General features: G+C 39.1%; 2 protein-coding genes across 3 annotated transcripts; one reads left to right on the top strand and one right to left on the bottom strand.

Annotated features, from left to right (window-relative positions):
• The first annotated feature begins 1,167 nt into the window (after positions 1 to 1,167).
• pmm1 (phosphomannomutase 1) lies at positions 1,168 to 16,868 on the top strand. The gene is made up of 8 exons (XM_039687634.2): positions 1,168 to 1,483; positions 4,603 to 4,720; positions 7,055 to 7,131; positions 8,316 to 8,407; positions 8,502 to 8,601; positions 9,452 to 9,527; positions 12,240 to 12,355; positions 12,763 to 16,868. Exons 1-8 carry the CDS (start codon positions 1,400 to 1,402, stop codon positions 12,883 to 12,885), a joined length of 786 nt encoding a protein of 261 aa, XP_039543568.1. The 5' UTR covers positions 1,168 to 1,399; the 3' UTR covers positions 12,886 to 16,868.
• Positions 16,598 to 22,154, bottom strand: csdc2b (cold shock domain containing C2, RNA binding b). 2 transcript variants are annotated; one of them, XM_039687645.2, is made up of 4 exons: positions 21,980 to 22,154; positions 20,040 to 20,270; positions 18,557 to 18,679; positions 16,598 to 18,166 (listed from the first exon to the last, which is right to left on the bottom strand). In XM_039687645.2, the coding sequence occupies exons 2-4, from the start codon at positions 20,216 to 20,218 to the stop codon at positions 18,004 to 18,006; spliced, it is 465 nt and encodes a 154-aa protein (XP_039543579.1). In that variant the 5' UTR covers positions 20,219 to 20,270; positions 21,980 to 22,154; the 3' UTR covers positions 16,598 to 18,003. The 2 variants fall into 2 exon arrangements, with proteins under 2 accessions (XP_039543579.1, XP_039543580.1); XM_039687646.2 differs by having other exon boundaries at positions 20,040 to 20,266.
• Positions 22,155 to 22,398: the final 244 nt, after the last annotated feature.

Here is a 22,398-nt window from a genome sequence, read left to right as displayed (position 1 = left end):
GAAAGAAATATATATCTCCCTGTTTGAAAATATAAATAATAATATATTGTGTTAATATATTACAATATATTGAATAATAAGGAATTGCTGCTTTTCATATATTGAAAATATGTAACAATATATTTACTAATTTATCATAATGTATGTATTTTATATTCAGTATACACTTGCGTGATCAGTTATGGTACTGCATGTGTGCTATATTCACTCATATTTACTCATGTACCATATACACACATAAATAGAAATATATAATGTTAGATTTTTTTATGTTATTTTTTTAATTACATTACAAAAGTATATTTTCAAGCTAGTTAAAAGAGAATAGCCAAGTAATGTAATAGTAATAGTAATTAAAGACATCATGTTCAGCCAATCGTCAACCTACCGAACCACAGGGTCTTCAGCACAATGGTCACCCCAAAATACATACCAGAAAACATTTTAAATTCCAAAATAATAGAACATTAAAAACTAACAGATCTCCCTCTATATTAAAATAGAGCAAAACACATTCAAATAAACCTTAATTTTAACATTTGCTCTAGCAGTCAGAAGCCAAGCGTAATGGGGACTAGAAAGCTAACTAGTTCCATAATTGTGTGTGTGTGTGTGTGTGTGTGTGTGTGTGTGTGTGTGTGTGTGTGTGTGTGTGTGTGTCAGTGTGTAAACAATAAAACAAAAACAAAAACTCACTTGTGGTGCCCCTAGAGGTGAAACCGAAACAACTCATTCCAGATCCAGCCTGCAATTAATTTGTTCTGTTGCACTTCTAACATACACAACACAATGTATTTTGTCAATGTAATTTGCAATGCACAATGATTTGCATTACCCTATCATTACTTTTTATGTTTTAATTGTAAAATTGATTGAATACATTTGCATTCTCAATTATTTATTTTCTTAAATTTCTGTTATGCTGCTTCTGCTGTTGTTGTTATATGATCAGGTGTAGCCTAATTGTGAGATATGAAGTACTAGGTGAAAGGTCGAACTATCTCCGTGTTTGACTCTTCTTGTTACGTGACACTTTCCGAGTTCCATGTCCTCGTCTCTCAGTGCGGGAACGCCCCTTTTACGCACGTGACCAGATTCCGCGCATTTGATTGGCTAAGGCGGACTCCCTCCTCAGGGCGCACAACGCTGCAGTAGGAACCACATGTGTGGATTCATTTCATTCACACTCAGCAGTGATCATGTAGCCTGGAGTATATACTTGAATCCAAATTAGTATTGACTTCTTTATCTTTCGGTTTCAAAAAAGAAGAGAGACTGTCTCATTATATTCTTATGCATTAACTCACCTTGGGTCATTTAGTGTCTTATCTTTTTTAATTGTCTTATTTTTATTATTAGTGTTTTTTAAATATCTACTTCAATTCCTGGACAAGAAGAAATGGATATAAAGTGTCGTACACCCGCATGTCGAAATGTTTTGTGCCTGTTTGATGTGGACGGAACGCTGACGCCCCCCAGAGAGGTATGTTTACATCATAGGATACATTTTTTTTAAAAATCTACGTGATAGTTGCGATATTACGCGTTATATATGATACTAAATTAAAGGGTGATAAAAGACGCGTCTTCTCAGCTGTTGTGAGCATAACAATCTCAGTTATGTAACATAATGTTTCTATTTGCAGCCCTGATCTGTGTGTGCTGTAGAGATTGTCTCGTGAGTGTGTGTGCGCTCGCGCGTCATTGATGCATGAGTGTGTTTATGTGCGTTTGTGATGATGGCACACTCGTCCTGCACGTATATGAGCTAACAGTGGTTTTCCATGTGACTCTCTGGGGATGTTAGTTTATGGTTTTAAAAAAATCCTTAGAACGTTCCATTCTTAGAACGTTAGTAATTTCCTCGTAAACATTGCCAACAGAATTCCGGCGAACATTCTGTTTGTGGGAGTAGCACATTGTGTACTCGTTCCGTTGTATTAGTCCAGTGAAATCTGTCACTTAACATACCGTTCTGCTCCAGTGTTTATTTTCATTGAAATGGGTTTGGCTATATGCTATCAGTGTCAAATGTCCTCTGCTGACTGTCAATGTCCTTTCCTCTTCAGTTAAGCTGTTCCTCGAACTTCTGTGAAAGTGGTAGGCTAATGAAATATAAAACTTCAATATATAGGTATATAACATTATCAGACACACACAAAATGCTATGATACAACGTTAAAGGCACGTTCAAAAGACCGTATGGAAGTATGTTCCTGGATCAACACATTTAGCTGATCCTGGAACAACCCAACCTTACCTATAACGTATTCCCCCATAAAAGGGAAATGAGTGAATAACACTGATGTAGAAACACCTTAGTTGTAAGTCTAAACACCTTAGTTGTAAGTCTAAACTGTAAACTTCTCAAATCTGATTAAATTCCAATATAGGCTACACCGCATAATTTCGGACGAATCAGGGAGTATAATTGACCAGATATGGGAAATACCACCACACAGCCTTTTTTCAAAAGAGTTTTTATGGGACATTCACACCAATGTGCCAATCTGCACCCCGCTTTGATCATTCATCTTAAAGGGCAAATCCTGTCATCATTTACCTGCTTTCAAGTAATTCTAAACCTGTGTGAATTTCTTTCTTCTGTTTAACACAAAAGAAGATATTTTGAAGAATGTTGGCTATAAACTGGCTGGTCCCCATTGACTTCAATGGTACGGAAAAAAAAATACTATGGAAGTCAATGGGGACCAGCCACTGTTTGTTACCAACATTCTTCAAAATATCTTCTTTCCCACTGGATTGGCTGCTATGAGGCGAAACTCACCCCCGAACAACACTTATCTCTAAAGTCATTTCATTGGTTAACTTGAAATTCATCCCACCCAAAACTCTTATAGCACAGTGACTTTATTTGTTACATAAAAAAATGAAATAAAGATGGTAAATAATACGAGTGTGAAGCTCAGGATTGTCTTCCAGCATTAACACATGAAAGGTCTTCACACCTGACAGCCAGCAGTTTCGGCTGTGAATGGCCATAAAAGTCACTGAAAGTTACTGTGAATGTCCATATACATGTCATTTAATTACAAAACAAATGTAACTGTAAAAAGTTTGCTGAAAAAAAGTGTAATTTAATTACATTTTGGCTTACTTATTAAAAATATTGACGATTCCAAAGGGGGTTACATCTGAATATTTTCTGTAAAAAGCTTGAAATGTTCAATAATATTAATTTGTTGCTTTGCCTGTTTTTGATGTGCCCGATGTCTCTTGCCATTTAAAGGGATACTCCACTTTTTTTGGAAATAGGCTCATTTTACCACTCCCCCAGAGTTAAACAGTCGAGTTTTACCGTTTTCGAATGTATTCAGCCAATTTTTTGATATTTAGAAGAATATCAGTAACCAGACAGTTTCTGGTCTCATTGACTTCCATAGTAGGAAAAAATATATACTATGGAGGTCAATGAGACCAGAAACTGTCTGGTTACAGATATTCTTCAAAATATAAAAAAATCGGCTGAATGGATTCGAAAACGGTAAAACTCGACTGTTTAACTCTGGGGGAGTGGTAAAATGAGCCTATTTCCAAAAAAAAAAAAAAGTGGAGTATTTCTTTAAAGGTCGTTTAGTAAAGAAAAGCTTTTGATTGGCTGTCTTGTTTGAATTTGCAGCGCAGTTCTGTGCAAAATATGTACTTTTACTAGAATTGTGATTTCTCTTAATTATAAATAAATATAGCCATCTCTGTTTTTGGAGGTAGTTTAAATGTTTGAAAATAATTAACAGTTGACAACTTTCATAGAAAAGTAATCAAATGTAATCAGTTAAATTACTATAATAAAGTTATTAAAATAGTTTCAATATGCAATTACATTCCCAAAATAACCTTCCCAACACTGTTGATCAAAACGTATGTTAATGTTCAATATTTATATTTCAGTCCTCCTAGTGCACGCTGTTATGGATCACGGATTATTACAACATCTACAATATTTTGTGATGTACTGCAACAGTCTGCAGTGCTGACAGAAAACACAGATCTCGTTTAGTGACTCAACCCGTGATTAAAGAAGAACACAACACTTCATTAAAGAGGAACGACTGCCATAAACAGCTCACTGCCATTACCGTAACTAACGTGCACTTTAATCGTCCGCTGGAAACGTAAACGTCAAGAATATCCAACGCATTCTCATCCTTTAGCGTCATATAGAACGCTATATGACAAAACGGCGCTATACTACGCACATGGCACCTGTTATCGTTAATATAACACGCGCTGTGATGGTTAGGTTTAGGTGTGGGGTAGGGTAGGGTAGTCTCATATTACGCTAAAGGATTTATGACGCCTTGGGTTCGCGTAAATATTAACGATAAAGGGTGCCATGTGCGTAGAATAGCGCCGTTTTGTCATATAGTGTTCTATGTGACGCTAAAGGATGAGAACGGGCTGGAATATCATCACACAGAGCAGCTATGATGTTTCACATTTCATAGTCGATGTTCCTCGACTGTTTGTCTAGTTGCGAGGCAAATGTGCTGAAACCTGTTGAGCATCTGGTTGTGGCTGTTTAACTGACTCAGAGGTCACGACAGAAACCTCTCACTGTTGCTTGTTGTGTCGTGTCTGCAGAAGATCGACCCCGAGCTCGACGAGTTCTTCCAGGCCTTGAAGCAGAAGGTGAAGATCGGCGTGGTGGGGGGTTCGGATTACTCCAAGATCGCAGAACAGCTCGGAGACGGGGACGAAGGTTAGAGAGTGAGATTCATCATTTCATAACAATATCTCTCTCTAGGATCCCCAGATAGCAAACTGACATTGAATCAACGTGGAAATATGACATCGAAACAACGTTGATCTGACATTGTTTTGCTCATCGAATTAACGTTGAACCAACGTCAGACGCGTCATTCTTTCAAAACTAACGGAAAATCAACTTGAAATCAACGCGTTGTTTCAACGTTATGAAAGCAAACCAATTTTCGATTTTCATTTAGCTTTGAAGAATGCCGCGTCTGACGTTGGTTCAACGTTAATTCGATGAGCAAATCAACGTTGTTTCAATGTCATGAGAGACGTCGTTTCCACGTTGATTCAATGTCAGTTTGCTGTCTGGGTCATCATCCTCCTCACATGTGTTTAAAGGGTAACTAAACCCTGAAACAACTTGTGTTAGTTAGTGATGTGTAAGACCCCCAGTGATATTCATTCGAGTTAATTTTTGGACATTTGGGTATAAAGTGTTTTAATTCCCAACTCCAGTTGGATTTTCCTATTGGAAGTTGTGGTGTCCGCTGTCCGGTCTCAGGTGCACGCCCAATACACACACACACACACACACTTTTCCAGCATTTTTCAAATATTTTCAGTGGGCGGAGTCAGGCTCTGACCAGGGGTTGAGTTACCCTTTAATGGGTTTGGCATCATCATATGTAGAATGTGGAGGAACTGGTTCCACTGGAACACAAAAACATAAACACAACAACAGCTGATATCCCATAATTCTTTCAGTCTGGAACAGAGGAGACATTATACAAACATTTGCTTTAAATGCAATGTAATTGACTTTGGAATAAAACAGTGTTGTGTACTCGAGTCTCGGTCTTGTCATGGACTCGTGTACATTTTGACTAGGAATTGACTCGTACTCGAACATATTGGGACTCGGACTTATTCCTGACACAGAATTCGTGTGCAGTAATGTTATGTAAAAGAGCACTTACTCATTGTAATAATTGTAAGTCATAATTATAATAAAATTACCTTTACACCGCTATGTGGCCTTTTTACCATTACAGTGTACATGATTCCATGGTATATTTGGTTTACTGTTTGAGTATAGTGCCAATTTTATTGTTAGCCCCAAATATTTTACATATTCTTGAAGATATATTTAAGTCTGAGACCCAACCTTAGGTTCCAACCTCTCTGGTCTCGAATCGGATCGGCTATCTTTGGTCTCAGTCTCAAAACGGACTCGACCCTCTATGGTCTCGGTCACGACTCGGACTCAAGTCTCGAATACAACACTGGGATAAAATAATCCGCCCAATGCATAAATGTAAAATCTAGAAGAGATATTAAAGAGACTCTCTCGCCTGTTGGTGTTGGTTTCAGTCTAGACTTTCTCTTTAAGTTTTAGAGATAATGGGTTTGATCAGTTTCTGGCGTTTGATTGGTGGCATAATGATTGTGCAGGTCTGATTAGATTAACACAGAGAATCAGTGAGATTGTGATTGGATCAGAACATCCATACGCATTCACACACAATCTAGATCAGAATCCGGATTAGATATGTGAGTTTATATTACACTGGCAGATGTGATTTTGGCCATTTAAACAGGACTGTGTTATCTTAACCTTCAAATGGTCTTCGTTTCCTGTTTACACTTCTGGGCTTCGGGGTCTATACGACCCCAACAACTGATTGACTAATTGAGTAATATATAATTTTTTTTTGTTTACTTTTCATCTATTCATTAATGCTGTGTTTTTGGAGATATAAAGTAGTTTTGTATCCATATACCACACAATTCCTCAACTACACCATTAGCTTGCATATGAAATATTATTTTTTTATGATACATTGCATTTATGCTCTAGTACTAAGCCTTCATTTCTCTGTAAAAATTTTCTGATTCATTCCCGATTTTTTTTTTTTTGACACATGAAGAAAATATCGTGTGTTTTTTTTTTTTTTCACATTTCCCATTAATTTCAATGTGGGGTTATATTGACCCCGAAGACCAGAAGTGTAAACATATTTTTTACATACCTTCAGAACAACCGAATCAAGCCCAGTTTTTTTTTGTCTGTATAGATAGATAATGTATGAAAAGACACAAAATCTTATTCCACTGAGAAGAAGGGAACCTTTTTTTTATTAAGTAAAAGTCGACCCCATGACCCGATTGAGGGCTACATGAATATGAATGAGCACTAGATATCTGTGAATGGAAAACAGCTTTGTGTTTTTGTCAGGATGTGTTGTGTAACACAGGTAAAGGGCACAGGAGGATAAGATAAGATGATACGAGTGCTCTGATTGCGTCTCATTCTGTTGTTTTGTTCATTCTCTTGCAGTCATTCAGAAGTTTGACTACGTCTTTGCCGAAAACGGAACAGTGCAATACAAAGACGGCAAACTCATCTCTAAACAGGTGTGTGTCGGCAGATCCTTACAATATATTCAAATGTCTTCAATTAAAAGTTTTAAAGGAGTAGTTCACTTTAAAAAAACTTTTGCTGATAATTTACATCCAAGATGCCCATGTCTTTCTTTCTTCAGTCGAAAAGGAATTAAGGTTTTTGTTGAAAACATTGCAGGATTTTTTTCATATAATGGACTTCAATGGGAACCAAACGGTTCAAGGTCCAAATGAGAGTTTCAGTGCAAACTGTTCAAAGGGCTTTAAACGATTCCATATTATATTTTGTTAATGTTTACATTTTTAATAATGTTATTTTATGATTTGATTGTCCTACCCATTTCCAATGCGAATGCGGGCCAACAGTGCGCTCACAGAGACTGTTCTGAATGTGTGGCGTCTCACAGTCGCACTTGCTGTCGCTGGAATTTTTTCGCGTTGTTTGTAGTTAGGACACGGTGTAAGATCTCAGCAGAAGTTATTTTTGAAAATTAACAGTGGTTTAGATTATGATGTTTTATGAAAATATTAGTCGTCATTATGGTGCAGACAGTGTTTGGTGTAGTTGGGCAGTTTGACTCTTGGCTTTTTATGTGAGTGTGTGGTCTTTGTAACAGTGTTTACCAAAACATACATTGTTACAAAGGAAGCTATAAACCGAGATGATCAGGTGATGATCACCGGGATTTTGCCAAGTAAGACATGGTCCTGGATCAACATATTTTCCTAAATGTAGTCGTCCTTACCCAATCCCTACCCCTATACCTAACCCTACCCATAACTTTTCCCTAAAATCAGAGGGTAATGAAACGTGAAAAACGCTGATGTTTAAGTACTTCATCCTGGTTCTACACCTAAACTTTACATAAACTGTAAACTTGTCCCTGAAATCTGATTGGTTGGTTGGAAAGTTGATCCAGGATCAACAAAGATGTTGATCCAGGAACATGTGGTACTTGGTGAAATCATGTTCACCATCAGGTGAGATAGTTTTCAGCATCGTAAAGTATAATAATTCACTAATCTTATCTATGACAGAAAGCGCTTATTTGTTGTTAATAGATTATATTCACGAACAACTCTTTCTTGCAACACATCAGACATTCTGAGTGTTAAATGTATTGTTACAACATTGGTCTTAAATGATTCATTGAAAGCCTTAAATTCCTCTTTTAAGTTCAGTCTCTGTTTCCCAGGCCATTCAGAATCATCTGGGCGAGGAGTTACTGCAGGATCTCATCAACTTCTGTCTCAGTTACATGGGGCTCATCAAGCTGCCCAAGAAACGGTAACACACACACACTCAAAAACACAATCACACACACACTTTAGAGATGATGATCTGTAATGTCATTACAAATCTCTCTCTCTCTCTCTCTCAGAGGGACGTTTATTGAGTTTCGTAACGGCATGATCAACATCTCCCCGATCGGACGCAGCTGCACGCTAGAAGAGCGAATCGAGTTCTCGGAAATCGACAAGGTAATTTTAGTTTATTCTCTACGATCGGCTAAAAGTTGTTGATCTGTTCAGACCAGACCCTAAAGGCCTGTACACACCGGGACGAATATCAGCGCGGGTTATTCGTCAGTTTTTTTTTAACGCATTTTTTGTGTTCATACCCAAGCGTTTTTCGCTGACGATGAGCCGAGTGAACATGCAAATTCATTCCCTGACATTAGATGGCGCCTATTTGCCATGCGATACCACTCCATAACAGTTCTCTTTTATCAAGATGTTTGTAGTCCCTGTCGCGTTTGTCATATGGTTCTTTATGTTCTAGCACCAATGAGAACAGCAGCTCTACATTCATCTTGCCTCGCATCTTCCTCGTCTTATTTCTTCCTGGCTGTGTAGACGGCGACGCGTATATCTTCTGCACCGTTGCATATGTGGGCTCGGCAAGACTGTTTTGTGTTTGAGCGCCCCCAAGTTGTGTTTTACTGTCTCTTCAGAAGCAGTAAAACCATCCTGAATACCCTAGCAACTACCTGTCCAAACACGCGAGCAAAAGCGCCAATTTCATTGGTCGGATAGTTTTTGACGTCGAACTAAAAAAACGAACCCGAGCTTTTACGCGTGGTGTTTTACGCGTCGGTGTGAATACTCACATTGGCGCCCAATGTTTAGTCACGAGGCGTTAAACGTCGGCGAATAACGCGCGCGAAATTCGTCCCGTTGTGAACAGGCCTTAAAGGTTTGTTGATATCAAGTGATTTCAGTCACGTGACTTAAAAGTCTTTATCTTATTGTTCAGTGAGTTTTGTTGTTGTTGTTGTTAACAATAACATTAGTACTACATTAGTTCAGTCCTAACTCTCCCGTCCCGCAGAGAGAGAAGATTCGAGAGAAGTTCGTGGCGGCTCTGCAGGAGGAGTTTGCAGGAAAAGGCCTGCGGTTCACAAGAGGTGAGCAGGAAATGACATCGCCAGCTCTCTAACCACCCAAAACAAATGACCCGTGCTGTTTGGACCTGCGGAGGAGACAAAAACTCACACGCACTCACACGTTATCTGTGCTAAAGGTGATAAGAGAGCGAACGGATGCACTCGTGTGCCTTGACAGAGCAGTGAACCGAGTGTTTACTCAACAAACAAACCACACACACTCATTGGACTCCACACACATTAGCTTTGACGTCAATATTCAGCAGGTTTTCTTCTCTAGTTCAGCTCATGTTTCACACACAGTGACTTTGTCTTTTCTTTTTCTGTTTGATGGACAGTGTGAGGGGGAGGGGCCAGAGGGACAGAGGGGGAGGGGCCTAGGGGTGTGAGGAGATCAAGCCCTCTGATTGGCTGTGGCTCTAGCAACTGTTGAGTCAGTGCTGGAATGTTGCTACAGTCCAGTGATGGGACACTAACAAGTGTGTGTGTAAAGATAATTAATTTTTAACCGCTGATTTCTGTCCGTTCTGTCTCAAACACTCTGTGGACAAACAGTCTCTGCACACACACTCTGCAAACAGTCTCTGCACACACTCTTTGGACAAACAGTCTCTGTTCACGTCTCTGCACACACACACACACACAAGTCAATACTGTGAGAATGAGCCTCAGGTTAAACTCTCTGGAACAAGATGTTTTTTCTTAAAAGAACTGGACGAGTGTTTTTGGAGGAACACACAGAAAGTGTGTGTGTGTCTCTGTGACAGATTGACCTTTAAAGCCTGCTGTGTCATATTTGATCCGCATATTTCTAAGGCCTCTAAATGATCGACTAACCTTTGCTGAAAACCCAGTTTCACACAATCTACTCCATTCGTTCTCGTCTGATTGATAGTTTATCGTTTTAAAGGGATAGTTCACTTTGAAAATTAATTTTTGATATGTTTTAGCTTACCTCAAGGGCATCCAAGATGTAAGTGTCTTTGTTTCCACAGTATTTTCAATTATGACATTTTTTGGTCAAACCGTTGTTGTCTATCAGTCATACACTGGAGGTGAAGGGGGTCCTCAATCGGTTCACCTCAAAGAGCATGAACAGAGAAGTCCAAATTAAACATGATTTAATGACTCGTACATGTAAGTACACACTGATGGCCTAAGACATGAAACGAGCGGTTTGTGTGAGAAAACGAACAGTATTTATATTGTTTTACCTCTTGTAATCATAGCCAGATCTGAGGGCACGCGCGCTTCGGTCTGCGCATGCGCCGGAAGTGATCGCTTGCGCGCCTACGTCACTCTTTGTTTATACAGAGATTTCGGAAGTTTTACCTTTCACTAAACATATTTAGATATACGGGAAACCGCAATGGAAGACGATTTCGGTATATCTAAATATGTTTAGTAAAAGGTAAAACTTCCGAAATCTCAGTGTAAATATTGAGTGACGACACACGCAAGCGATCACTTCCGGCGTAACATTGAACTTATTCAGTTCGGTTCAGTTGGATATTGAACAACTGATTTAGATCACTTGGATTACACGAGGTAAAAACGATATAAATACTGTTCGCTTTCTCACACAAACCGCTCGTTTCGTGTCTTAGGCCATCAATGTGTACTTACATTTACGAGTCATTAAATCATGTTTAATTTTGACTTCTCTGTGCATGCTCTTTGAGGTGGTGACCATAGACCTGCATTATATGACTGATAGACAACAACGGTTTGACTGAAAAATGTCAAAATTGAAAATACTGTGGAAACAAAGACGCCTACATCTTGGATGCCCTTGAGGTAAGCTAAAACATATCAAAAATTAATTTCAAAGTGAACTATCCCTTTAAGTAAAAGGTATTTTTGTATAATTGTACAAATGGGAAATCTGATTTATATTTGAATAAAGTAAAAATTTGAATAACTTTGATATTGTTAGTAATAATATAACAGGATGAACACTTACTGAAATGAAGAAACTTTGGTTTACTTGATTATCCAGACATAATTTCATAGAAAAATCTCAAAGATTGAGTCTTGAGTCTCAAATATGATCATCAGGCTTTTGAGGAAGGTTTGTTTGTTAATATTAGTTATGAATCTCTCAAACATGCGCTGCATTATATGCTATACAACTGCACATCATAAAACTAAGCATTTAAATATCATTTTACAAAGACATATTACTGGCAGATGATGAATGACATTATATGCATTTTATGTACAGCAAGTAGTCTGTTATCCTACAACAAAGATATCATTGAATAAAATCAAGGTGCTTTTCCTTCATATTCTCACTAGATCACACAAGCCATAAAAGCCTGATGCATCAAATATAGAATAGATACTAAATATGACACTTCCGATTTAGATTATTTTCCTTTTTATTTCACATTCACATGGGTTAATAGTTCATAAACAAGTCAAAGAAGCGGCCTGAACTTATTTACCCAATCAAAAGCGATCTATAGCTGTCTTTCAGGTTTGCTGGCATCTGATTGGCTGGCATGTGTTAGGAGGGCGGGGTTTAGGGATGATTGATGGGATGATGGCATCAAATTTAGTCAATCACACCTTTAATCACTTCCTTGAACATTATCTCTAAAGTTTTAACTTGGAAAACGTCATGCATCTACATCTGATGGTCAAGGAATCACACTGTGTTTACTATTTTTCTGAATGTCATAGATAAGTGCTGGTGCGGATCATCACAGGTGTGTTTCTGTGCGCTTTCAGGGGGTTTGATCAGTTTCGACGTGTTCCCGGAGGGCTGGGACAAACGCCTCTGTCTGGACGTCCTGGAGCAGGAGGGATTGGACGCCATCTACTTCTTCGGCAATGAAACGTCGCTGGTACGTTAGCAGTGTTCCCTTCCAGCTGCGCAGGCCAGGCACACTTGATACTTTGTGTGTCTCAAGGGTGTTTAGATGACTATAAAACCGTTTCCTGATATTATTTTAACGTTTTTAACATGTTATATGTTTACATTTACTCATTTAGCAGACTCTTTTATGAGCGATTCAATTTGTATTTGTTATTATAGTATTTATTAAAGTATACAGAATTGAACTGATCTGCATAACCTTTTAAAATTAAAGAATGGCACAGTTAACTCTCAAAAAAAAATGTAGGTGAGGTGATATAAAGGATGTTTTCACTGAGGATTAGAGAGGGGTTTTGCTTGAGCAAGAAAAAAACAGACGGGACATTGTACGTAAGTGATCTGATCATTTATCTCTAATTCTTGTTTCCCGACCAGGGCGGAAACGACCACGAGATATTCGAGGACCCTCGTACCATCGGCTTCACCGTCTGCTCCCCTGAAGAAACAGTGCGGCTCTGCAGGGAGATGTTCTTCAACACTCCTCCCAATGAGGCGTGACACAAACACACACACCAGACTGCCTGTGTGCTGCTCCCTCTGCTGGTCACTGGGGGAACTGACCCTGAGAACCAGCAGATTCAGACAAACCCAATTTACCACTGCTGGTCTTCAGACTCAAGGGACTGTGTGTATATATCACTGATGGACCCTCATCAGGACATGTTTATAGTTTTGTAAAGTTCAAACATTAATTTTAAGTTGAATGATTCCATCCTTTTTCAAATAAAAAGTGTTTTCCGGCGGCCACGTTCACACTGCAGTGACAGACGCATTAAAATACTGTACGATGAATCCTCCGTATGACGGACAGAATGCAGGAGTCACTCCAGAAATGACGATGATTGAGGCTATGTTTACACGGAAACGATCTGAAGAGAAAACTTAAAAGTGGCGTTGCCTTATCCCTTTTTATTCTTCGTTTAGACGAGCGTAATGGTTGGGAAATTTGCGTGTATATGGTGACGCAAAAGTGTGTAAAATTCGATGTAGTATGCACTCCAGGCGGCTAGGTGGCGATGTGGAGCACTGCCACACAACAACACCAAGTCCGCGCGCCTGCGTACAACCTTCAATACACCTTCTCTGATCAGTGATACTATGTGAGAATATTTCGTACAACTGCAGAAAAGACTCTTGTATGTTAATCAGAGCTGCTAGGGCAACTTGAAGGTCCGACGTATGGAAATAATCTGACATGTTGGTCGTTACTTTCCTGTATTGGCGCATGCCGGTGACATAAACACGGACGCGACGAGAGCCACCTTGAGCAGATTTGCATTTTTGCCATTTAGACAGGAACGTGACGGTGAAGCGTTTTTAAGATTTCCACTCTGGAGGGTGGTTTCATTTTTTTTTTGCGTTTTTAAGCCCCCAAAACACTGTCGCCGTGACAGAAAAAAATATTTTGAAAAATAGTAAAAATAGTGACAGAAAAATAGTTCCTACTTCGAAAGATCAAATTCAATTCTTTGCATTGCGGGCTTTTTTCTTTTGTAATTTGTGAAATTTATTAGCAATTTATGAAATGTTTCTACACCCTTTTCTTTTAGTGAATGGTGGAATTTTATTTCAAAATGGCAAAATTTGACAGAAAGCAGTCAAGTAGTTTGCATCCCTGTACTGTCTGTCGGTCATATTATTTAACTTTAATATCAGTTTCCAGATATTAAATATAGCTATATTTCTCCTCACAATCTTTAACCGTTAAAACTGAAGTTTGAATTCCCCGCTCAGTTTATGTGAAAACGTAAACTCCGCCTCCTGATTTAATTGGCCATCGACAATTGACGAGTGCTGTCCATGACCAGAATATCAGAAATGAAAACACACTTTGGCCATATCAGATTTGACCTGTTTCTGTTGTTTTCCTGGACCTCGGATGAGCCGTTGGTTTCGTAAGTGTATCAGCTCGATTTCTTTATCAGATATACATGCTTCTTTCACTGCTTGAGTTATCAGTTGGCACTGCTGTGAATGACCGACCTCAATCAAACACTCGTGCGGAATGACAGTGTGAACGTGACCGCCATCTTTGTGGCGAAACGAGCGATGGATTCTGTTCATCGCAAATTTGCGATGGTCTCGTGATCTTACTGCTGCTGTCCGGGTTGATTTCAGAGTGAGTTTTATTATCGATGTGTCTGTTTGTTTGTGACTGTATAACTGAATGTGTTTCTAGTATTCCCTCTCTGTGATCTAGACTCTTGAGATATGAAGATATTCCGCATATTTATTGATGAATTATGATAGAGATATTCACGCTTGTAGCAGATAGTGAGAGAAGGGAAAAAAATCTAATCTTGCATTGCGTCGGCTGCACATTTACCGTTGCTTAGCAAGTTGTCGCGGGCGATATCCTGTCATTTTAGAGCCTACACGCGATTGGGAATTTTGATTGGGAGTTTTTTTCCATGCATATTTTGCTTTGGGTTGATGGTAATGCGATTAGAGTGCAACAGTCGGGTTCTGGAAGTAGAAACTTGATTCATTTTCATCATAGGGAAATTTCTTTTTAAAGATAACTTATAAACCTTAGACGGCCTTGTTGTGAGTTACGATTGTTAAATTTTATGTTTATGATTTGTTTCTGTTGAAGATGTCAGCCAGAATTATTTTAACTTGGTGTTTAACATCGAATTTGTAGTGAAAAAAACTACATTATCCAGGATGCTGTATACCAATTAAACCAATCAGAGTAGAAACAACCCAGATAGCAAACTGACATTGAATCAATGTGGAAATATGACATCGAAACAACGTTGATCTGACATTGTTTTGCTCATCGAATTAACGTTGAACCAACGTCAGACGCGTCATTCTTTCAAAACTAACGGAAAATCAACTTGAAATCAACGAGTTGTTTCAACGTTATGAAAGCAAACCAATTTTCGATTTTCATTTAGCTTTGAAGAATGCCGCGTCTGACGTTGGTTCAACGTTAATTCGATGAGCAAAATCAACGTTGTTTCAATGTCATGAGAGACGTTGTTTCCACGTTGATTCAATGTCAGTTTGCTATCTGGGAAGCTAAAGCGCCAAGATATCTCTTTATGGAATTAAGTTCTACACTTTAAAAAATATTCAATATGCATATTTTTGCTATAAACATATAATCAAGATTTTTAAAAATGTGTAGTTTTGACTTTCTCCCAGTGTTTTTCATTTGATCATGCTGTGCAATGCTTCATGGAATTGTAGTTCTTTCCCTCACTGAGGTACATAATCTTGTACCTTTGTAATTTTGTCGGAATTTCAAATAGTTTTTGTTTCCAATCAAAGTTTGTAATTTTATTTTTCACCTCGTAGCTGGTTGGCTTGGTTAGTGGCTTATAACACTTTTTAAAAAAATCCCTATGGGAGAAATGAATGGAAAAAATACTTCCGGAACTAGCGCCGTTGAAAAAGTGGGCGGGCACTAATGATCTATTGACCAATAGAATTCTGCTTGGTTTTGACAAAAGACAATGAACCTTTTTGCTTGTGAAATTTAGTTAATCTGTTTAGATGTGATATTCACGTGTTAATCATTCCAGAGATTCCACGTAATCACTGAAACACTCCCGTTGATCTCGGACAACATGATGCGGATCCGATAGATATCCAGGGCATTTGTATTACGTTTTTTTTTTTTTTTTAATCTGGAAATCTCTGGATCAGGTGTTTCTAATCGGTTTTTTTAGATTTTAATCCAGAATCTGCTGTCTGTTGGTAATACGAATGTTAATGTATTAGTGATTCATATCTGATGGCATAAATGCACTTTAACTTTAATTTGGTAAAATGATGTAAAGGGTGCTTGAGTGGCTCGTCCACCCCTTTAGTTTCAAGAGTTCCAGTTTGTTTTGCTGGAAAAGTCTGAATGATGTGATCTCAATTCCAACAAGCAAACATAGTTATTAAACAAACATTTATTGAGGATGATCGTTATTTATTTTTTTTTTTGTAAAACTCCCAAGTAAAGGAAAAATGTGATATCAATAATGTGATTTTCATGATTAAGTCTGTGTGAAGATTCAAGATCCATGTGATTGTTAATAATACTAATGTGATGCATCATGAACATGTCTGTTTATTTTAAATACACATTTTTCGTAAATAGGAAAGGAGTCTGATCTTTGTTTATGGGTGCTGGACGTGTAATATTAATGATGCTGTGGTTAAAAGTTTTGTGCAAAGATAATGTTTTGCTCTGCAGTGAGATACAAACGTGTAAATCATAAAGTAATTTTATTATTTCGGCAAAGTTCACAAGGAAATGACGTCGACTACAGTGATCTGAGCTCTAGAAAGTGCTGAAAATAGAAATAAAAACAAAAAATAACAATCACAGTTAAAACAAAAACACAACTGAGGGTCCAGAAATCTGACAATCAAATCACAAGACAAACTCAAGAACATGCAACGGTTCATGTGACCAAACATCTAACGCAACAGTGCATCACCGTCATTACATCATCATGAATGTCACACACACACACACACACACATATAGCAAAAATAACACGAGTGTTAAAATGCTTTTGCTAGCCGACTGTTCTTCCTCAGCTTGTCTACAAAATGCTGCTTGTTTTACCCTGAAAGACTCCCGGGAAGTCTGGAAGATTAAGTCAGTTTGGCAGTTTATATTTGGGGTTTCAAGTGCAATATTAGTCTATGATGCTTCAGTTCCAGCATATATAACAGAGCTTAAAGTTACAAAGACCCCCAAACCCGTCAAGATCATGTTCGACTTGTATTTCACCCAGAAATCAAATGAAAATTATTTGCGTAGTAAAAATGTTTAGTTTTAGGATTTTTTCATTGCAACTTTAATGAGAATGAAGCGTTTGCCCCCCTAAACTCTACATTAAAAATGAATGCATACACTTAGACAGCAACATAGTGTCGTCGGCCCAAATCACTGACTCCTCGACTCAGTTACAACAGCCCAAACTAAATCTAAAGCTAAAAATGTAAGCGTCAAGAGCCCAGCTAAATCAAACACTGATCATCATAATGGTGACAACTTTCTGGTGATCAGGTGTCTTCAATAATGCTCATCACTTAATCGCTTAATTATCTAATTAATTTAACTGCTTCAGGGTTCATTTAACACTCATATTTTAAAACTCTTAAGTGTGATCTCAAATAAAGTCCCAGAACAGTTAATTTAACACTGGAGTTTTTGCTGTGTACCAAATGTGGGCCGGATCTGGGCCGACACTATGTTGCTGTCTGGAAATAAACAGAAATATAACAGCCAAAACCAGTCACAAGGGTAGACGTGCGCATCTGCATCGATGTGTTCGACTCGAACTCGGTTCACATTTCAGTTTGAGGATGTCCAAGCATCATCTCACAATCTCTCTCCGTCTCAGACGTCTCATTTAACCAGAAACAAACGCTACGCAAGAACACAAGCATTGGCAAAAACGCTTTAAAAACCCACGCTATTGAGCCTTAAACAGAAAAAGTGCTGTGAATTGGCACTGAGAGCGACAGAAACCTGTGAGTTGTGTATTTGCATTTGTGCGCTTGCGTTTGGAGTCTGTTTCTAAGCGTTCCCGTACCGCAACCCGTCTCCGTTAGTTTCAATAGCCTTGCTCCCATGATGCTCTGCTCTCACAACATTCGTCTCTAGGAGCTGATGATCTGGCCCGACCAGGTCTCGTGTTTGGTCCCGGGCTTCAGGTGCGTGAGGAGCACCTCCACGGCCTGGACCTTCACGTTCTTGGGCGGGACGGCACAGACCTTGTACGTGACCTCGTCCCCCTCCATAGGAACATACTCGCCTTCGATACTGCGAGAGAAACACCCGTGGGAAAACGGTTTGATTGACAGTTTCAGTTCATAGATTGAAATTAATAATTTTTATTAAAAATTGTAATGGCATATCAAGTTTTCTAATTTTTCAACAGATTTAAAAACAAAAAAAACTAAAAAAAACAGGAATAACTCCTTTTCTAAAACCACAGACAATAAATATTTAGTCAAACGTATTATTGTATTTTATATTTATATAATAATACTATTATCATTATTATTATTTATTATGCTTTGTATTATTGTATTTTATAAAATGATTATTAACATTTTTTATTATTATTATATTTTATACAATTATTACTATTATTGTCACTATGTACTGGATCAGTGTCTGAGCTGGAACTGGTGTTGAACTGGGACTCACTCTGAGATGTGCACGAAGATGTCCTCTCCGCCGAGAGCCGGTCTGATGAAGCCGTGACCCTGCGAGCGCGAGAAGGCTGTACACACACCTTTGAAGACGGGACCCGCGTTCGCACGCACAGTCCTGCACACACACACAAACAATCTCAGGACAACTCATAGCTGTTTATGTTTTGTCCAATTGGTGGCTAATTCATACGTATATTTAGGACTACGGAAGTAGTAAATACGGGTTACGTTCATACTATATTGAACATACTTTTTTTAACGGTCATGAAGTAGTGATGGGAAGTTCGAATCACTAGGTGGCAATATGCTGCTGTGACGTATTGGAAGTGCGGAAAGAGTGATAAAAACAACATGCTGTTCCAAAAACAGTAAACAAAGCAGAATATCCTTATCCATGTTTTTTACATTTACTTCTTGTTCTTGTTCCAAACATTGCACGCAATGGCAGGTCCGCTGCTTTCCTTCTTCTGTCTTTCCAAGCGAATGTCCTGTAAATGACACGGCTCAGTGCTGCCCTCTGGCGTCTGCTAGAGTATAGAAAACGCATCTGTCCTCGTCCATCTGCGCGGAAAATTAAGTAAATGTCGCGCTTGAAAATTACAACGTGACATCATGACTTTTGTGTAAACATACACGCCACTTTCGAGTCAAGTGGCGTGTTATCTCTACGCATTTTGAGCTATCCGCGTGTATGTCTACGACATTAACGTCCGAGTGATTCCGCGTGTCTGTACACGCCGTCAAATGTCCATGCGAAACGAAGCAAAATGTAGGTCTACATCTGGGGAGCGATCTCTTTTTTTCCTAGGATGGTAAGGGAACACTCATAAATGCCATTAACCCCAGTGACGGTTAGGTTTAGGGACGGGGTTGAGGTAAGTCATATATTTATATATACAGTAATAACGTTAAGTCAACGGCGTTCATAAACACGCTGAAAAGCGATTATGCGTCTTGATAGCACGCCAAAAATGGAAATACGAATTGACGTGTCATGCACACGCTACTTCATGAGATCAGTGAGTAAAGTGGCGCTTGCGTTTTCTTCATTCCACTGATCTGCGTCTCACGTTTGAATGGTCAAATTAGTGGTGCAACAGTTCTCAACTAAAACCGTTTGTTTACACGACAACGGCGTTTTGGGCGACTGAAAACGCGAACTTTTGAAAACGGGTTTCAAAGTGCAAGTTTTTGAAAACGTGAATCTCTGAAGACGATGACGTGATGCACATGCATATTACGTGTTCAGTCTATAGTGTTTCATCGCCATCTAGTGGCCTGGCGACAGAATACAGCGTTTTTATTCATTTTCGTGGATCTGTGTAAACGGGGATCGTTTTGACAATGGTGTCGTCTGTAGGAAAGGAAAAAACTTCCCCGTTTTAAGCATATCGTTGTCATGTAAACATACCCTCAATATTTGTCCAGCATGCAAAGTGTTGTTCAGGCTTGTGACTCGTGTGTGCTTGACTTACGCGGAGTAGGTGCGCGTGCGTTTGGTGGGAAGAGGGCTCGGTAACTCCCCGGGCTGCGGCGTGGCTCTGTCCCAGATGTGGCTCCCCTCACGCAGGAACGGGAACGACAGCGACAGCGGCGCTGAGCGCGGAGAGCGCAGGGACCGTTCCGTTGGGGACGACAGCTCCGGGTCCGCCATGATCCAGTCTCTCTGAATGCTCTCCAGACGCTTGCAGAACACGACCTGCTGTCTGAGAGAAACACTAAACTCAGGCATCCAGTGCAAGACTACTCTCAGTGACGCACATAAAGCACTTTGGATGCGTACTTTGCTCAATTTTTTTTTATTTGCAGGGGCACAGATTGTTCTGTTTGTAGGGACATGCAGGAACACAGCTTTACTCTGCCCTGCACAAAGGCTCTGTGTGTGTGTGTGTGTGTGTGTGTGTGTGAGTTTACATGCAAGACGGTTTGTGCCCAGGGTGCTAGGGTGTGTGCCCAGTTCCTCGCGCACAAAACCCTGCATTGTGTTCATTTAGGCCTTAAAGAAACCAAGGAACCGCTCCAAGATCCGAGTGAATTATACATCACTAGTGTATTTGTATCACTTCTACATTCAAATACTATTTTATACTACTAAAACTTTTCATGTTTCAAACTTCTTTGGTTGTCATCCTGTTTAAGTGACAGAAAACAGTTTGCACAGATCAAGGGATTCAGTTTCAGTTTGTAAGTCTCACTTAATCACGGTGTTTCACAGGGGTCAGTGTTGGGTCCGCTTTTATTCATTATCTATTATTTTATTCATTTATTTATTATTTCTTGGTCATATTTGGACAAATAGGCCTTCAAGAACACAAAGATTAAACCAAGATCATAGTTACCTGTACACCACTTTTAATCACTTCTACATTAAAAGGCTAATTTCACAATTAACGTTTGTACAGATTAAGGCGAGACACTGCAGGCAAGAACACTGTTTTTTTCCATGCGTCGGTCAATTTTGAGATTTTGGGCTTTTCATAAAGTGATAAACGATCCAAAATACAATTTTAACTGCATCGTTTAAAGCACTTTATCTATTTGCGTCTGTAGATTTCAATTACATTACTATTTATCTATAAAGGCCGTTTCTTTTTAAAATGTGTTTTTTTCTACTGTATTGAGCCAGAAATCTCCAGTCTCCAGAGCCAGAAGTATGCAGTTCTGTGTAGGAAAGAGATCAAACCAAACTGTACATCAGTTGTCAGGAGTTTATTTATAATGTCAAGGTTAAAAGTGTCTGTAAGGTTCGTGCGCAGTGACGAGTGACGCGAAATCTGTCCTCGTGACGTCAGAGGCGCTGGTTCTGCTGTTATTATGCAACACGCGACGCGTCATCACGTACTATGAAATTCCAGGTCACAGCGAAAGAAACATCATAAGATCCACAATCACTGTCCTACTCTTGGCTAAAAGTGGATCAAATGTGAAATTACATCACTTAAAATAATAAGAGACAGAGTGTTATGACGCGATGGAGTTCTGACCTGAAATACCGCGGCAAAAATGACCAGAACAGAACATTATACACACATTCCGTTTGAATTATGCTATTATTATTATTATTTTCCCAGGTTCCGTTCAAGTCACCGTCACCCGATTCCAGAATGTTCTTGATGGAGGGCAGGGATTGTCCCTCGAAACCTGTCGGCTGAGTTGCTAGACAGCATTTTGAAAGCATGTGCCATTATTAATAACACAATTTAGGCTATACGCATGCTGTCTATATAGGGAGCAGGTTAAGTTTTAAAGCACGTAGGCTACGGCCGGTGCTCAGAACAAAAGGTAGGAGAAAGGACCCCTAAGATTTGATTTTAGATTCTATAGTTATTTTAATAGCCAAAGCATTACGGAAACAAATGCGTACTAATAAAAATGGAAAAGCGCTGGAATAACTGGAGCAAATGCAGAAACTTACAGTTGGAGTTCGCAGATGCTTCTGTCCCGTCCTGTCGAGCGCGGTTATATAAGATGAGGTGAAAGACACGGCGTGACTCCGCAGTGTGATGGAGGAGATCCCCGTTAACACGCGTTTACCGGGAGAAGAGACGCGTTTACTGAGGAAGCGAGCGTCAGCGCATCCCGGAAAATGAGTCACTCCCGTCAGAGAATCATAATGTCACGAGAGATTATGTAAACAGAAGTCAGAATCAATCAAAACAATGCATTTAAAATAGAATAAAATATGGTTACACTTTATTTGAAGGTGTCATGTGTAATGTACTAACTATAGGGTTAGGGTAAGCTTTGGTTGAGGGTTAGCTGCATGTAATTATGCAAAATTTACAGGTATTAGCCTACTATGGTAAGTACATGTAACAAGGACACTGTAAAACA

The sequence above is a fragment of the Pimephales promelas genome, chromosome 3 (assembly GCF_988280905.1).
Source record: "Pimephales promelas chromosome 3, fPimPro1.hap1.1, whole genome shotgun sequence".
In the NCBI taxonomy this organism is placed as follows: domain Eukaryota; kingdom Metazoa; phylum Chordata; class Actinopteri; order Cypriniformes; family Leuciscidae; genus Pimephales; species Pimephales promelas.
This window is presented reverse-complemented; position numbering and strand designations above follow the sequence as displayed.

Bases quoted from the DNA above. Each gene is read 5' to 3' on its own strand.
- pmm1 (XM_039687634.2), top strand. From the start codon at position 1,400: ATGGATATAAAGTGTCGTACACCCGCATGTCGAAATGTTTTGTGCCTG. The intron at 7,132-8,315 runs GTGTGTGTCGGC...TCTGTTTCCCAG, and splicing joins GCAAACTCATCTCTAAACAG to GCCATTCAGAATCATCTGGG. The intron at 8,408-8,501 runs GTAACACACACA...TCTCTCTCTCAG, and splicing joins ATCAAGCTGCCCAAGAAACG to AGGGACGTTTATTGAGTTTC.
- csdc2b (XM_039687645.2), bottom strand. From the start codon at position 20,218: ATGGCGGACCCGGAGCTGTCGTCCCCAACGGAACGGTCCCTGCGCTCT. The intron at 18,680-20,039 runs GTAAGTCAAGCA...GTGTGTGTGCAG, and splicing joins CGCACGCGCACCTACTCCGC to GACTGTGCGTGCGAACGCGG. The intron at 18,167-18,556 runs GTGAGTCCCAGT...TTTCTCTCGCAG, and splicing joins ATCTTCGTGCACATCTCAGA to TATCGAAGGCGAGTATGTTC.